The sequence below is a fragment of the Danio rerio genome, chromosome 2 (assembly GCF_049306965.1).
Source record: "Danio rerio strain Tuebingen ecotype United States chromosome 2, GRCz12tu, whole genome shotgun sequence".
Taxonomy (NCBI): Eukaryota; Metazoa; Chordata; class Actinopteri; order Cypriniformes; family Danionidae; genus Danio; species Danio rerio.
The window spans coordinates 44,943,504-44,962,155 of record NC_133177.1 but is presented as its reverse complement, the minus strand read 5'-3'; the positions used below and the strand labels follow the sequence as shown (position 1 = coordinate 44,962,155).

The following is an 18,652-nucleotide window of genomic DNA, read 5'->3' as shown; positions in this document are numbered from 1 at the left end:
ACATCACCCTGGCTACGTTGTTTCACTTTCTCATCAATAAAATGTAAACATGATATAAGGAACTGCCTATTTTCATTTTAATATTACCAACTTAGACAGCAGAAATGTTGAGGCGTCGTGCTGCATGAGCGTCATCTTCACTGTGTGCATATTTATAACAAAACGGAGCCGATAACAACTGCCTCCTTTCAATTTCAGTGAAAATACGAAACACAGCCTCTCTTTTGCTGAATATCAGTTTTAATAATTGATAATTATAAAAGTATAACATACAATAAGTTTATACATTGTAGGAAATAAAGGCAAGCGATCAGTCAATGTACCTGGATTAATCATTAACTTATCTTTGCGCTTAACCAAAACATGTTACCCGTGAACAAGTAACTTAATAGATTCCAATGACCAAAGTCAGGGAATTGGCCTATGTCGTTAGATAAAGACAACAAGATGAATGAAATATCACGTTTAGCAAATATAGCGAGATCAGATCCAGCGGGAGATGCTTGATGAGCAGTCCGACAAGCAGAGCTCTCATCTGGGTAGAAATGCTGGAGCGCTTGCCCGAGAGTGTGTGTGTGGTCACGTGATGTGCGTTTTCAGCGTTTTGGTGTGGACGGAGAGCTGTTCAGAAACGCTGGGTAAAACGCGAGTGTGGACGCGGATCGTTTTCATCCTACAACGCCGTTTTAAAACTAAAATGCACTCTTGTAAAAGGGGCCTTAGAGTTTTCCAGCTCTTTTTGATCCCCGCTTCTAGCAGCACACTCCATTTCCGCATTACTGGATCTGTAGCGACAACAGACCGCAAGGGATGATGGGGATTGTAGTTTTCGCTACCTCCCGTTCGCTTCATTCGCCTGAGCAAATTTTCTCAGAAGACCTATAGTTTTACCGAGTCATGCGACTTCGGTAATATCGAAAAAAATTAATATTGCGGTATGACGGTATTTACAATACCGTTACATCCCTAATATATATATATATATATATATATATAATGTATAATATAATTATATTAATAATATTATAATGTAGATAATATTATATGTATCTAAAACTATGCACAGTAATCTGTTGACCACACAAATGGGTAGTTAATCTCCCATTAAAGCAATGTTATTGTAATAAATGACAATTAAACCATATTAACAAAACAAAACACTGTAAGCTAAAGAAAACATATCATGTGTGATAATGAAAGGATGATCACCCGCACATGGTTAACGTTAGTCAAGTTAATAATCTGGTAAAAGAATGGTTAAAGCGGAAGCAACCGGTGCTGCTTACAAAATAACAAATCTGGAGCTCTTCAAAGCAGCAAGACTGTGGGCGCATGAGCATACCTTTTTGTCCAGTCTATTTAAAAGAGAACCGATCACACCAGTTGTGTTTCTAGGCACGGTTGCTTCACGCAATAAAACGGGAGTGAGCATGCATTTTAAACTGTCGCGAGCATCACATCAGCTGTTAGCGATTGTGATCATTCTCTCATTCGGTATTCATCTTTCTTTTGTTCGCGCTAACACAGTTATTTTTGTCAGTCGTGCTGCTTCTTGATTCTAAGATCGCATTTGCACGACTATTGGGCCATCCTTATTGTCGAATCCTGCTTTTAAGAAAACTACAATTACATTTTTTTTCAACCAGCCAAAGTGGCTGTCCAACTCGCCATAGCTGAATTCTACCCGCATTTGGCAGGTTGGCGGGTGTTATTGTCAAGCCCTGATCTCAAGTCATAAAAATTCCTGTTAATATATTATTATATATGTTTTGTTGTTGTGAAATTACAACCTACTCTTCAAAATTTTGTGTTCTTAGGAAAACAGTTCAGGGTCATCATAATAACAACAGTCCACACAAGAGACAAACTTCTTCAGTTAGACTCAAGCTGCCCAGAGTTCTTTGATGACATCCGTGCGCTAAACACCGCCTTGACCAGAGCCCAGTCGCTAGTGGTTGTAATTGGAGATGCTGGTGCTCTTTGTTGCTTTGGAAAGTGTTCAAAAGTCTGGAGGGCCTACATAGAACACTGCATCAGTAAGGGCAGCATTAAACCAGATCATTTCACCAGAGATGTCCTACAGCGAGAAGTGTTGGAAATTTCAAAGTTTCAAAAGACAGAAAATGTTGAAAAGATTGAGACTGTTGTAAACCTCCAAGCTGAAACTGATGCTATATTAAAAGAGATGGAGAACTATGATTCTGATGCACAGAAGTCTGAGGATGACAATGAACAAAAGAGGCGGATATTCACTTCCGCTGAAAAAGAAAACCTTTTGGAGATGGTCAGGAATCAGCCTGCTCTCTACAAACGTGGAGAATTGGTGATGGAAGGATATCAGTCAGGTTATATAATACCATATGACAACCCATCTGAACGCATTGATATTAAAGGGAGGAAAAACATTGGCATGTCTTTCCCTGGTGATGAAGTTGTGGTTGAGATTAGACGACCTGATGAAGGGCATCTCACTGGGAGAGTTTTAGGGCTCACAAATAGATCACCAACATCCTCTGAATGTGTGTGTTCATTAGAAGATGAAAATTACAATAGAAAAAAACTGAATCCTGACCAAAACCTGGTGCCAAAAATGATGATACCGCTCGACCACACAACCACCAAAATACGCATTTTGGTAAAGAAAGAGGCTCGCAAATTAATTCCTCTGTGGAAATGTGTCAGTGGCAATTGGACAATAACAGGAGGAGTTCCTATTAATGAACAAACAAAACAGAACTATGTTTTTGTCGTGCAGATATTGGGCTGGAAAGAACACTGTTCCTTTCCACTAGGTAGAGTTACAGATATTCTACCAGTTGGGACATCTTTAGAGGAGGGTCTTAAGATTTTAAAATCAGAATTCAAACTAATGTCTCCTCCTCTGATGCAAGAGAATACGCTTTTAGAAATCAGAATTGATGACAAGAAAAGAAAGGATTTCACAGGTTTAAAAACCTTTACTGTTGATCCACCTAACGCTGAAGTCTTAGATGATGCCATCAGCATCAATGATCTTGGAAGCTGCTATGAAATAGGAGTTCATGTTGCAGATGTAGCTAGTTTTGTGTCTAAGGACAGTTCCATTGATGCATTCGCAAAGGATATGGGAGCAACTTTTTATGCACCTGGAAAAGAACCAGCATTTATGTTCCCCAAACATCTCTCCACCACCTGTTGGAGTCTTCTCCCAGGCAAAGATCGGAAAGCAATTTCTTTAATTGTTAAAGTGGAAAAGCAGTCAGGGGTCATCACAAAAAAGACCTTTGATCTCTCTATGGTCAAATCTAAAAGGCAGCTGACCTACAATGAGGCTGAGGATATAATATGTCAGTGTGATGGTGAACTAAGATTTGATACATTGGAGGACTGTGTCCGAGTGGCTTACCATTTTGCCAGAAGCCAGCGCAAAACACGACTTAAAGAAGACTGGAGCTATGCCCAGCCTAATAAACACCAGAAGCCAGGGGAGAGAGAAGCACATCGAATGATTGAAGAGTTAAACATCATGTTTAACCATGAAGTGTCAAAATTTCTGTCAGAGTACACAGACACCAAATCCTGCACTCCTCTGAGGTGCCAGGATTCTCCTAATGCAGAAGCTTTAGAGAAGATTAGTAATCAACACATGGAACTCATTCCTTTTTCATCCCACCTGACATTTCATTTAGAGAGACAGCGAATGGACCTGAAAAATGCAATCACCTTCACTGTGTATTGTTCAGGGTCTAGAGATGTTCACTTAAACAATAATCCTAACCCTGAAGCTAACTCCAGCCCTTTATCAAGCCAACTACGAGATGCCATCTCTGTCAGTGAGTCTGAATGTTATTTTGAAATTGGAGTTCACAAGGCAGACTTTTTTAACTATGTGTCTGAGGACAATATTCAGAACTTGGGTGCACAATCAGACATGTGGAATTTGGCACCAGGCAAAAAACGTTGTGCCATCTCTTTGATGCTGAAAGTAGAAAAGAGAAATGGGAAACTAGTAGAGGAAAAGATGGTGCTTTCCCGCATTAGGTCATGCAAGGCATTGTCCTACAGTGAGGCTGACAGCATCATCAACCAACTTGAGGAAAAAGAGATGAAATTTGGCACTCTGGAAGACTGCATCCTTGTGGTTTGTCGTTTTGCACTTGATCACAGGACAAAGAGGCTCTCTAGACAGGTGAACAGTTCCAATCCCTCTGATCTTGCATCATCTGAAGACAGCAAGTGCAGGTTAATGATGGAGGAGCTGAAACTGATGTTTAAAAGAGCTAGTGATCAAATTATTAATCAAGAAACCCAATTTCCAAACGCCTCTCCTGGACTGGTGAGTAGACTTAAGAAATACAATGAAAAGTTTGACTCTCTCCAAGTACTAGAGGAATGTCTGGGTCCAAACAACGGGCAGAACTGTGGAAGTTTCATCATTCTGACATCTGTGTGGAAAAAGATTGAATCAGCAGCTTTGACATGTGACTTCTACAAAATGGCTGACCTCATTTCTACAGATGACATTCATCCTCAATTGGTTCCGGCAATTGTTCAATTAAGTGCCAGCATCAACAAAGCCTTCTTCATTCGTTCTCTCTCCTGCAGAGAAGCTTTAGTTGGGCACTATTCATTACATCTAGACTCTTACACACATGCATCTTCACCCATTCGGCGGTACATTGATGTGGTTCTTCAGAGGCTCATGCATGCAGTTCTCGGTAATCGTCCTGTAGAGTACTCTCAGACAGACATTGATCTGCTGTGTGAAAAGTGTAAAAGAGGAGAAAAGAGGGCACAGGAGTATGAGAGCAAAGTTGAGGCACTTCAAATAGCAGTCAATCTACAGAAACAAAGCACATACAAAGTGGCTTTTGTCACCGTTGTTAAACGGGACAGTGAAAGCTTTAAACTGTCATTTCCATTTGACAAAGGAACTTTCCCGGAAAAGCTTCCTGTTCAGTACAGAAATTTACAGCTTGAAGATCAACCACTATTTATCAAAAAGCCAAAACATGTGAAGCTAACGTGGAAAAAGCGTATATACGGATTGAGCATGACCCAGAGCCCCCTCCAGAACATGAAAATCTCTTCAGAGATTCAGCAGAGCACTTGGCAAGCTATTGTTGAGGCTGTGAGAGACGAAAAGTGGGATGAGGCAAAGTCTCTCGTATTGGCAGCACATGTGAAAGATAACAGCAGGAACAGTGAATTGTCTGATACATCTCGATGGGATCCTGATCGCACATTTACTTCTGAAGAGGATCATTACACTGACTTCCAAATTAATCTGAAAGTTGGAGACACTGTCCAGGTACAGCTGACCTCAGAAAGGGACAGAGGCTACTGGGCACCAACTGTACAGTTATTTAGATTGAGTTCAAGTTTTGAGATATGTGTGGAGCACACTGACAATCCTATTAAGTGCTTTTCCAGAATTGCAGACCATCCATCCAAAGGTTCCTACAGTAATGTAGAGGAATATGTGCAGATATGGAGGCCCCTCTGTGAAATGGAGTCTGCTGCAACGGCTGTGGATGATAGTGATTGTGTTGTGATAGAAAATGTGGCAATAACTTGGGACGATTCCAGACTCTCTGGAAACTTCTCTCTACCTGAAGAGAATATCAAGAAATGGGCAATTGAATTTGACCTAGGCAGGTGTCTGCTCTGTATCCGAAAGAGAGATCTAGAGCAGAACCAAGCAGAACAGTCAGAGCTGGATCCAAAATATTTTACTTGGGTGGCCCATGCTGTGACAACACTGTGTTCGGATTCTCCAGAGAACAGTGGGAATAAGTTTAAAATCATTAACTTTAATGTAAAATATGCATCCATGAAAATCCCAAAATTTAAAAGGAATGAGACATTCACTGTGGAGATTATCCCAAAACTTCTTCCAGACATGTAAGTCACACAACAACTATACAGTTCTTTAGTATTATTTAACTACTCATAACACTTTATAGCATTGCACCAGAATCTAGTTACTTCATAGTTCATCCGAGAATAAAAATGTACTCACTATTTACTCAACACTAAGGCTCAATCCCATTTCTGTTTTTGTACTCCCACCCCTTCCCATTGGCTCTTAAAAGCGAGTGCGAAGGGTTTAAAATTTTAGCCCTAAGAATTGGGACATCACAACAGCACCTGTACATGTCATCAGATGTCATTGCGATCTCATGAGATCAGGCGATCGCGACTGCTGTAGTTATTCCGGTTGTGCTATTTTTTGGTATTTATCTTCAGGAAATCACTGAAGGCATATATTATGTTATTATAATGATCTAATGTGGCAATATGATCTTAACTATACAGCGCATTTACACAGTGGCCATATTCATCTATGTAAACACATCAAAAACAACATCAACATTATAGCAGACACTGTAAAAAGCCCATTCCCAGCTACTAGACTTTTCTGACAGGCTATTCAAGTGTCATCGAGTGTCAGAATGTTGTGGGACTGCTATACAGGAGTTATTATTAGGGACTATAGATTTTGCGTTTTTTATTTTAGCATTTTAGCTGGTGTATTCTGGGAAAATATCTTACCCCTTGGTTTCAAGTGTGGTCCTGAAAAACCTCAGTTCGAAGGGCTATCTACCCCTTCCCCTTAGCCCTACGCCTTCAAAGCTAAAGAGAATTGGGACACCCCTACCCCTTTACGGAGATGTGCAAAACGAGGGGTAGAGGTAAGGGGAAGGGCTAAGGGATAGAATAGGGATTGTGCCTAAGTGGTTAGACTCCACACCTTTATTAGTTAGTTATTCTGCTGAACACTAAAGAAGATATTTTGAAAAATGCTAAAACTTGTGACCCCTGACGTCCATTGTAGGAACTACAAATACTATTGAGGTCAATAGTTACAGGTTTCCAGCTTTCTTCAATATACAATATCTTCTTTTGTGTTTAACAGAAGAAAGTTCAACAGATGAAGAATGAGTAAATGACCATTTTTGGGTGTCCTACCTCTTTAACTTTAAAAATATATGTTGTTCAATATAAAAATTGAAAGACATGACAACCAGTTCCACTGATGTGTGTATTGTTTCTGCTTGATTCATTCAGACGGAAGGAAAGTGCAGTGAATAATCTAAAAGGAGCGAATGAACTTGTTCAGAACATTGCACTAAAACACCGGATCGTGAACCAAAGTAAGCAATAAAGAGTTTATATTTGCATCATTATTAAATGCCCATAAAGACATGGTTTAACCCACATGTTTGTGTTGTTTAATAGCCTTTTTTGTGTTTATGTACTGCATAGGATGTAGGTTTATGTGCTGCTTTGGACTTTGGAAATTTCAACTTCCACCAGCGCTTTAATGGGATTATGTTTTTATGCTAATTTGACATGTTTAGTAGAAACATTCTGGGTGAAATGTTGTACTGTAAAATAATATGATAATGTGTCTACATTTAAAAAAAAAGTTTTATAGTAGATAAAACTGCACTGAAAAATACTTGAAAACTTTTAATGTGCTGTGATATACTTTGGTTAACTGGGTTCTAAGATACGTTTGGCTCTATCACTCAACAGGCTCAAACCAAGATGTACCGCTATATTTGCTCATGAGAGAGGAAGCACCAGCAGGTCTGCCTCATCTGAATGAAAGTCAGTTTAAAGCTTTGGAAAAAGCTCTGAATGGCAAATTCACCATCATTCAAGGACCACCAGGTTATATATTCTGCATATTGTTTTTTTACATTGCACCAACAGATGGACCAATGGCTAGAGACACATTTGTTTTAGTATGTCAGAACACTGTTATTATCACTCATATCGCTGTTGTCTGTTGCAACTGGTCAGTGCTGTTGGCGCAGAGATTTATCCAACCCAACTATCCTTAAAGATCACAAATCAATGATCACAGTTTATGTTATGATAGTCAGATGGTATTTCCCCTAAAAAAGTGTTAATATGACTGAATGGAGTCTTGTTTTTGTTTGACCTTTATAGGAACAGGAAAGACTGTTGTAGGAGCATATATCGTGTACTGGTTCTCTCAGCTGAACTCTAGGAATCTTTGGAGGCTGAAGGACCCGACAGACAAAGACAAGAGAGAGGTTATTCTGTACTGTGGGCCCTCAAACAAGTCTGTGGATGTAGTTGCAGGTAAGTATCTTTTAAAGAACTTGAATTTGTGTGCAGCAATTTGTATTTATAAATCTAAATTTACAACTTGTGTTTACAGAATACTTGCTCAAGTTTGGAGAGAAGCTGAAGCTACTACGTGTGTATAGTCGACAGATGGAGATGCAGGAGTATCCCTACCCAGGCAGCAACCTCCAGTTATCACACAAATCACGCCAGGAGTGCTCTAAACCTGAGCTCAGGTACTATCATTGAATCAAAGCTAATGTCGTGATGATGTACAAGCTGATTTATTGCTAAAATACATTCTTGAAAATCCAATTTGTTTGCATGGCAGCCTATCTGGCATGTAAACAGTAATCACCAGTTTATCTGTTCTGTACAGTACTTAAAATCTTCACTGTCTTGTTTCTAGAGCTATAACACTTCATCACAGAATTCGAATGGGACACAACCTTTATTCTCAAAGAATAACTGACTTTGATGACAGAATTAAGAGTGACCCTTACTCACTGACAGACACGGACATAGAAGAGTAAGTGGAAGCCTCTGTTATTTTAATGAATCTTTCTCCCATTTACAAACCCTTAACATCAAATACATCTTTACATAACTTGAGCTTCATTACCATAATCATTTTTTGGCATCTAAGAGTATGTAAAGTATACAAGTGTGTGATTTAATGTGAATGTACTGTATGTCTGCATGACACTTATCTGTATCCTCAGATATAAGAAGCTGCTAAACGATGCACGTTTGCATGAACTGGAAAGGCATGATATTATTCTATGTACCTGCACGGCTGCTGCCTCCCCAAATCTCAAAAAGACGCTCAGTGCACGACAGATCCTCATCGATGAGTGTGCAATGGCAACAGAACCCCAGACGCTTGTCCCATTGGTCAGCTTCAAACCTGAGAAGGTCAGCATGACCCTTGACTCTTTCTTTAACAAACAAGTTTGGTAATTATTAAATAGTAAATGGACAGATTTATATTGATGGACATAGTGAGAGAATACTACCAGCTTACCTTTGAAAACAATACAGTAGAAATGGAAAAAATTTAATTATTTTGAATATATTTTGTACATAATATTTCATAATACAGTTATTTTATAAAGTACATTATACATATATTTATAATAGGGTTATAATTCATTCATTCATTTTCTTTTCGGCTTAGTCTCTTTAATTATCAGGGGTCGCCACATCAGAATGAACCGCCAACTTATCCAGCATATGTTTTACGCAGTAGATGCCCTTCCAAACACATACACGCTCATTCACTACAGCCAATTTAGCTTACCCGATTCACCTATAGCACACGCCGTTGGACTTGTGGGGGAACCCGGAGCACCCAGAGGAAACCAACACCAATATGAGGAGAACATGCAAACTCCACACAGGAATGCCAACTAACTCAGCTAGGGCTCGAACTAGTGACCTTCTTGCTGTGAGGCGAACTTGCTACCTATTGCAGCACCAGAGGGTTATAATTATAAAGAAATAAATTTAAATGCAACAAAGTAAGGAAAATAAAGAATATAGCATATGATAATTAAAGGCATGTGTCCTAAGACCTAAAATAAGTTTTTGTCATGCAATAATAAATAATATTTAAATCCTAAATGCAAACTTTGTCAGCTAACATAAGATACCAGACACCAGAGACTTCTTCATAGTAAAAAAATGCCTTTCTTATTTAGAGTGTTTGTCTTGTTTCTAATTCAAATATCAAAAACACTGTTGTCAACTATTTTCAATGAAAAGACGTCAAGCTCTGACCAAAACGTCGCTAAAAGTCAATAAAATACGTCATACGTTAATTTGCATATTTCTGACGTCATCACGTTCTGCCATTTCTGTTTGTTTAACAGGCTATGATCAATAGAGGGGTATTTATATTTGTACTACGCTTATGTAAGCATGCCAATTTAACTAAATTTATTGCTGTTGGAATACAGTATATTATTATAGATGTGGTTTTGCAGAAATCTCTCAGACGTAATAAACTCAGAGAAGTTCTGAAATTGTCACTAAAATATCTGTGTTTGTGAACAAGAAAACATTGAACGGTCAAATTAAATTGTTAAAATAAAGGAGAAGCAAATCGGTTTGACAGTACTAAGGAAATACCTTTACACTGCTGGTGCTAAATCATTTGCCGTCGGTACACAGAGAGGTAATCTGCTGTCAGGCTGCAGGTGGGAGATGCTGCTGTATGAGAACTGGGCCGCCTGTCAGTGCTCTGAGGCGGGGTAGGGGACGGTGGCATCACCCGCAGCTCGTTAAGAAGAGTAGGGACTGTACAGTACGGACAAGAGACAGTCTATTAAAATTTCCAGTAACACACACACAAAAAAAAAAAACTAGATTTGTCGCTAGTCGCTTTTTTGAACATTTGAAAAGTCGCTAAGTTAGCAACACTGATCAAAAAACCATAAAGCATTTTCTAGGCGAGAAAAAAAATTCTCAGAAAATTCTTTTTTAAATGAGGTTTTACAGTAAAATAGGCAAAATTATACAGTTAGTTAGTTATATAGCTGGTTATTTAAAATAATCTTATTTTAAAAATAAGATTATTTTACTTACCCCACTGGCAAATTATTTAGCTTGTTTTAAGGTAAAACTATAATAAGATAATATTTTTCATTTTATAGAAATGCTTCTTGATTGACAAATTGACATTTGGATTAGAATTAAGACCAAATACATTAAGAAAGATTTGTTGTTTTTGCAGTGCTGATACTGTGCACTTCTCTGATCTTGCCTATTGAAATTTTCATTCACCACCATCTATGAGGATTTTCAGTTCCTTGTTAAACAGTCTCACACACTCATCCTGCAGGTTGTGCTGTTGGGGGATCACAAACAGCTGCGCCCGATCGTGAAGAATAACCATGTGCGGAGATTAGGCATGACACGCTCTCTGTTTGAACGCTACATGGACAGAGCAATAATGCTTGACACCCAGTACAGAATGGTACAAGTCAAACATTCATGCTTCACATATAAATGTACCTACTCATTTTTAACATTAAACTCTTCCTTTAGCATGAAGAGATCTGCAAATTCCCATCAGAGGCATACTATAACGATATGCTGAAAACTGTTGTGCGTGAACGGACAAGCGTGCTAAATGCTGAAACTGAGGGAAGAAGACAAAGCAAGCGCATTCTGTTTGGAGATATACGTGGAGAAGAAATCGGTTTAGTTGTTTCAACTGCACGAGGAAACGAGAACTCAAAAGCTAACTTTGATGAAGTTAAGAAAGCGGTAAGTAAAAGCATAAAAAAATACTATAAAAAAAAAAAAAAAATATATATATATATATATATATATATATATATATACCCTAAATATAAACCAAACACTATAGCAAAGCACAAAGGCATCTGTGATTGTGTAACTCAAAATTGACCTAATTGTTACTGTAAATATTTTAACCCTTGTTGGTTGACATATCACCTTATATTAGAGATATATTAGAGTTAGAAGCCAAGATGTGCTTAAGGGATGTTTTTGTGTTCTCCCACAGGTTGAGATTTGTATTCAGCTGGTAACAGTGGGCCGTGTGAGACCAGAGGACATTGCCATTCTGTCACCCTATAATGCACAGGTGGCTCAGATCAGAGAGAGACTGTCTGATTTCGAATTGAAGGGATTCACTGTCACCACCATTACAAAGAGCCAAGGTCATACTCAAAAAGAACTTTGTTTAAATGTTTTTTTTTCTTTGGTGAGGCTTATTACCAGAGGTCAAATGTTAGGCTGAAGCGTAGGCAAAATAATTGTAAATGAGTATGCCCTCTAGCGGCGTAGCGGATGGCACCCACCACTCCGCATACCCCCCCTCTTCAGTTTCATATAGCTCCAACTACAACCTCACCCAAATTGAAGATCGCTCCCTTCAGCTCTTCAGTTTCAGATGGTTCTCCCTCTCGACTTCTAACCAGGGGGCCCGTCAATAATCCGTGCAGGGGGGGCCCTGCATTTTTCACTACGCCACTGATGCCCTTTTTAATTTTGTTAATGTCTAGTTTAAACATGACTTTAAACATTGGCAGATCACTGTGCCATTCAGGGTGCTGTCACACCTACACTTTAGTTTCGGAACGTATCTCGTTTGCCCAGTTAGCGCGGTTCGTTTGGCATATGTGAACAGGGCAATCGCGCTCTGTTCCGCGACAAAGTAATCGCTCCGAGATCGCTTGAATGAGGTGGTCTCGGCTCGATTGAAACAAACCCTGGAGCGGTTCGATTGCAGTGAGAAAGCGATCCGAGCGCGGTTATATCACAGTGTTTTATGGACATGTAATAGGCTTACGACTAAATGAAGAGAGAATTATGAGTAGGGCGGGAAGTTTCGCAAGTCTCCGGATGCCCGCAAACGAGTGATGATCTCCGGGTAATCTCACGTCTCTCTCCTCAAATAGGCATTGTCGCGCACCCTTCTCACCCCTCCCCACCGCGTCTCTCCTCAGACACGTCACGCGCGCACACCCTGTCAATCACCACCAAACCACCACCTCTCCTGACAGCTGAGCGGGACGCTGCAAAATAAATCCTGACACTCTGACCAATGTAAGGAGAGTTTACTCGCACGTGACTTGTTTTAGCTCTTTTGGTCCGATTAGAAACTTTGCAGTGTGAAAGCGAACCGCTTCGAAAGCAAAGAGCAACAATGTAACAATTGTAATCTCTGTTTCGGAACAACTGAATCGATTCACAGGTGTGAAAGCACCCTCAAGCAGGTCGCACACCAGAAGCGCCGCTCGGCGCCGCGACACGGCGCGTACATGACAGATTAAAGTATCGCACACCAGACGCGCACATTCGAATGATATTTAACATGAAACTAATCAGATGGCGCTCTGTGACGCGGCTGAAAAATGAACTGCGTCCTGAGCCGTCGCCGGGCGCCGCCGACAGCCGCCGACTTGCGGCGCCGGTGTGTGTATCCTGATAGAAACCTATGATTAGAATTCTAAAATACATGGCGCTGCGTGGCGCTGCGAGGCGCGCCGCCGAGCGTCGCTTCTGGTGTGCGACCTGCTTCAGACTACATGATTTGATATTGTGTCTTTTAATGTGTTCATACTACACGACACTATGTAAATGACACACAGGAGGGGGTCACACACTACAAGATATGACAACAACTCTGTCACTCAACAAACCTCATATCACAGCCAATAAAATGTTGAGGGCGGAGCCGTCATACAGAGCTGAACACTATTGGCTGCTTGTGTGATGACATTACTGACACACAGCTTTTAAAATCGCTCTAAAAGCATCATATATCGCTCATAATTCATATGAATATGTATATACATGTCACTCATATATCTGCATAGTTCAGCTGATAGTTGCGGATTTAATTTGCTCTTATGTCTGTAAATACAGCGTGAAGCGAGTACATCAATGACCATACTGGCCAATCACAGACATTTCTGTTGAGTGTGTGAACACAATAGCTAGTCAGCTTATGACTTGCTCTCATTGGCTGTAGCTCATCGCTACATTTAACGCCAATCAAATGTAGTTTGATTGGTAATGTAATCAAACGTGGGGTTGAGTCAGCTAACTGGTCTGAAATATCTAGCCTGCTTGATATTAAATTTGCATCTGCGAGATGTCAGCGATGAGTCTCTTTAATGCGTCATTCAGAAGTTCACACATGAACTTGTTAATTTGCAAATCGGGCTTAAAATCTTGTAGTTATAGGTTGTTGAATAGTTTTCAGTTAAGCATTGTTTGGGATTGTTTTCAATTAAATCATTATTTCCGTTAATCTTCAACCTGCTTTCTTTAAAAAAGGTGACGACTATTTGTATTTTGATGATGTGCTTGCAGGTAGCGAATGGCAGTATGTGATACTGTCAATAGTTCGTTCCTGTCCCAGTGATGAGATTGAACCTATGCCTTCAAGGGAATGGCTCTCCAAACACATTGGTTTTGTGGGCGATGAAAACCAGATAAATGTGGGCATCACAAGAGCACAAGTCGGCCTGTGCATTCTGGGTAATCCTTACCTGAACATTACATTATACTAGGAACATTTTCAAATGATTTATTCATATAAATGACTGAATAATACACATATCAGCATCCTAATATCACAATGTTTAATTGAAAATAATGTCACTTTTAATGTTTACTGACTGTTATAAAATACTAATTTTTATTTATTCTGTACTCTAGGTAATCAGGCAGTACTGAACTGCAGCCCAGCGTGGCAGAAACTACTGAAACATTATTCAGGTCATGGCTGTGTGGTCACTGCAGACCAGATAACAGTACACAGGGTCCGTTAAATCAAGTTGGATTTATCTTGAAGCGTTTTACAATCAGTGTGTAAATATATATTTTTTACATTTGTATTTTTAATAATCCTTTGCAAATTTTTTTCATTCCACCCCTATTTCAATGTAGGTACGATTGGTTTAATGAACAAACATATGTGAAAATGTAGCCATTAATATAATTTTCAATCAATTTAAACTATGGCAGCTTGAGAAATGAAATTGCATATATTTTGCTACCTATATAGTTATACGTCGTATAACTATACGACGTCTTGTTGATTGCTTGTTTTTATTCATACATTTCCACAAAATACAAAGCCACAAATTGTCTGAATTGTCTCTTTTTAAGGCTATGTTTAAGCTGCAGACAAATCTTTTCAGGCAAACTGACCACTATTTTTACTTTTGTAATAATTTAGCTTTACTTACGTGACAAAACTGATGCAAGAAGTGCATCACATTTTTGATGTTCCATATAGTCACAGCTGACTTCGCTCAGGCATTTTTTTAAAATACTGATGTGTGTCCTGTTAAAAGTAATGCAAAAATGTAAAATCAAAAATGAGAATTGACATACAGTAGATCTAAAAAATTCTTTTATTGTTTTACAAACATTCACAAACCAATCTGGATAAAAGGTGGATACGAAACATATTATGGCAGTCTAAACAACCTTAATGTTGCAGTGGCTGGTGCTGGTGCCTAATATGTGTTTTATAATATACATAGCAGCTATTTTCTAAAGGTGCTATATGAAATTCATGTTGAAATGAACTTTTATTTAATCATCAACGATTTGTATTTGTGTGCATTTATAAATAAATAAAACATTTGAGCTGCAAAATACATTATTGTCTGTCTGTTTTAGTATCTATGTACTTGCGCTTACCTGCATTTTATTAACTGTTTCATTGACCAATTAAGTAAAACATTCACTCCATAACTAACCCAAAGAAGTCAACATAGACGAACAGGTCAAGCTGAGGAACAGGAATTTTTAGCCAAATATTTCAGACAACTCTCATCTAATGAACGACGACTTACATTTAGAGATAATTTCTCAATTTTTTTAGATGATCCATTTCAAAGAAAAAATGGGACGAAAAGCCAATGATATCAGACAATAAACCCCTTTCGTACCATACCTGTATCATTTTCTGTGGGACACCCACACAAACAAAAATTGTGTAGAATGTCGGGAGTGAAATTTAATGGATGAAAGGAAATATCATTACCTCGTATCCACATGACTTAAAAGTTTTGCGTAACGATTCTGGGGGGAAAGCAAACAGAAATTTAATTATCTTTTTACCGAAGGTAGCTTACCACTCTATTCACTGTGGCCACGCACACGGTAAGAAAATTGGCGCCAAAATAGATTTAGCATTTGTAGCATGTCACGTCAAAGGCGGAAAAGCGAATGATATTGAGTCACATAACTGAAGATTCAAGTAAAAAATGCTTTAAATTTAGGCAGAAAGTTAGGCTTCTGTGTCGGAAAAAAAGATATGTATCTAGCAACAATAACCCCCACCAACCACAAGATGGCGCCTAATGACTTCAGTTTATTTACTCTTTTTGCGTCTTCCATGCAGGAAGGTTTTAAGATCTTAAGCATCTTTAAAAATCTGGGATTTAAACTATTAAGTAATTTAAGCAATACTCAAATCAATGTGAAGAACATAATAATCCGGATTCATGTAGTTTTGAGCACTGCTGCTATTACAGCAAATGCTCCTCAAAAGAGCCAGAGGCTTCTGTCTTTAATCATTTAAAAGTTCTGTATAAGGCTCATAGATAACATCTTATCCCTTACAAAGACAACAATCAAAGTTAAACTGTTTGTTTGCTGGCAGTGGATACTTGTTACCTCATTTGGGATTGGGAGTTTGAACACAAGAGAAGACAGATGGATAAAGCCTTAAAAAGACATTAAATATTTACTACAGCCTCTTCCAAGTCAAATTTTATTTAAGTGATAGGGAGAAATGGGTACCAAATTATTGAAATTAAACTTGTAAGAAAATGTGTTTGTCTTTATATTAAAGTGCCATATCTAAAAAACTAAATGTACTTTGCTGACTTAATTTGATGTCAGACAGTGGTGCAAAAATTGACTAACTTTCCAAACACCAATTTCAAACATTTAGTCTCCAAAATGCACAAGGACACAAATGCAGATAGATAGTACAGTAGAAAAGGAGATATCAACACAACAGAGGCACAACAGAGGGTGGTAAAGGCGCAAAACAACTTGATTATGTTCCCTTTATCAGTCCTAAATGATTTTAATATTGTTCCCAGTTATCACTCATAAGTCTTCTTTCATTCTCGTCCAAAGAGCTCAAATTCAAAATGTTTTCATTTAAAGATGTTGCGCATTCATTGCTTATGTGAATTAAGTCTTCACTCAGGATTGTGAAAATACAAGAAGGAATGAACAGTCCCACACACTCAATAAACAAGCACATTGTGCTGTTTACAGAAGGATTCTGACCTCATCATATCACAGTCCACATGGTAGCTAAAACTGCTCACTGAATCCTGCATTATGTAAACTCTGTCCCCTCCCCTTAGTTTAAGTTATAGTTGATGGGCTGCATTAAATATTTTATGGATTATAAGTCACTACTTAACATTATAGGTGCACCTTGATTTATAGTGCTGGTGTCATCGAGCATGTGCCAAGGATTTTGTATCGTCAAAATATCTTTGAATGCATCCATTTAATTAACTGCAAATGTGTGCTCTTTCTGTTATGCAAGCATAAAAATAATGACCTGTTGACAAATTGATGAAATTGTTATGTCAGTTTTTCTTACTCTTTTAAAGTAGTATTTGTGTTTTTTTTTCCACTTGCCCAGTTGTAGTAAACCAGGGGTCACCAACCTTTTTGAAACTGAGAGCTACTTCTTGGATACCAATTATTGTGAAGGGCTACCACATACACACTTCTTAAATAACAATTTTTCTCAATTAACATTTAATTATTTGTTGTTATTATTAATGATTAATGATATTCATCTATGTAAAGACACTGATCATGATTTCTTACAATAGTTCTCAACAATGGCAATTTACAATGGCAATTTACAAGGCAAGAAACAGAAATATCAATATGCAACACTTTATTTGTCTGAAATAGTTTTAGTTTATATATATATATATATATATATATATATATATATATATATATATATATATATATATATATATATATATATATATACCTTAATGTCATTACCAAATTTTGAACCCAATGCAGGTGTGATTTAAAAAAATAGCTTCAAAAAATACTAGATTCAGCTTACTGGTATGTGGTGCAATGGTGAGCTATTTTTAGAACAGGTCTGTGGGCAACTCATGTAATCTTCGTGGGCTACCTGGTGCCCATGGGCACCATGTTGGTGCACCCATGCAGTAAACACTGAGTTGTCAAATAGAATACAGAGGTATTGAATTTGTACTCTTTGACTCAATTCTATTATCAAGTGATTCATTTATTTGTTTACATTTTTTTTTTTGGTCTGTTGACATCTATAATATTTTTCATTTTCTTTCTTATCAGCTTAGTCCCTTTATTAATCAGGGGTCGCCACAGCGAAATGAATTACCCTATAATATTTTCTATTTACAGAATTAATTCCAAATGCTAATAATCCAGGCTTGAATGTTTTGAATGGACATTTTATTCAAAAATCATATGGAAACATTTTTGAAATTATGACTAGAACGAGTGCACCTATTACAACTGAAAACAAAATTATTTGAACGTGTTACAGCTAAACAAAAGGAGCAATTTCAACTTAATTTAGTGCATTTCTTCTCATAAATTAAGTTAGCAAAAATATCATTCTTTTAGGTGTAAATTTGTTTAACTCGATCCAATGTTGTAGTTTTGTCCAGTAAACACGTATTGCAGGTTTTATAGATTACATATTATTTTTAATGTCTGTAAGTAGAGTTCAACATGATCTATGCTTATTTTAAAATACATTACAGAATATTACATTTGTTTTTTTTGCATATGCACATATGCCTAGATTGTCAACAAAAGTGTTTTTGTTGTTTTATATTCCCTTTCTTTTTTTAGATCCTGTTGTGTCACTGTCAAAAGTGCACATGAATTTTTCAAATTCCATGTATTTAGTTTCCCAATGGTGCCAAACGGTGACCTGCCTTCTTTCGCAAACTTATTTACCAACTAATGATTAACAAAACTCCAAACAACAGAGCATTTCTGTTCTCCTTTAAATATGAGTGTGTGA

General features: G+C 38.0%; 1 protein-coding gene across 1 annotated transcript in view; it reads left to right on the top strand.

Annotated features, from left to right (window-relative positions):
- The window catches only part of helz2b (helicase with zinc finger 2b), a 37,131-nt gene extending 21,901 nt beyond the window's left edge, over positions 1-15,230 (top strand). The window contains exons 8-19 of the mRNA XM_694159.10: positions 1,818-5,883; positions 7,051-7,136; positions 7,522-7,659; positions 7,942-8,097; positions 8,177-8,318; positions 8,492-8,611; positions 8,805-8,997; positions 10,925-11,059; positions 11,131-11,352; positions 11,615-11,771; positions 13,933-14,100; positions 14,281-15,230. Coding sequence (XP_699251.3) covers positions 1,818-5,883; positions 7,051-7,136; positions 7,522-7,659; positions 7,942-8,097; positions 8,177-8,318; positions 8,492-8,611; positions 8,805-8,997; positions 10,925-11,059; positions 11,131-11,352; positions 11,615-11,771; positions 13,933-14,100; positions 14,281-14,393 — 5,696 coding nt within the window. The 3' untranslated portion in view covers positions 14,394-15,230. The remainder of the gene's footprint in view (positions 1-1,817; positions 5,884-7,050; positions 7,137-7,521; positions 7,660-7,941; positions 8,098-8,176; positions 8,319-8,491; positions 8,612-8,804; positions 8,998-10,924; positions 11,060-11,130; positions 11,353-11,614; positions 11,772-13,932; positions 14,101-14,280) is intronic.
- The last annotated feature ends 3,422 nt before the right edge of the window (positions 15,231-18,652 follow it).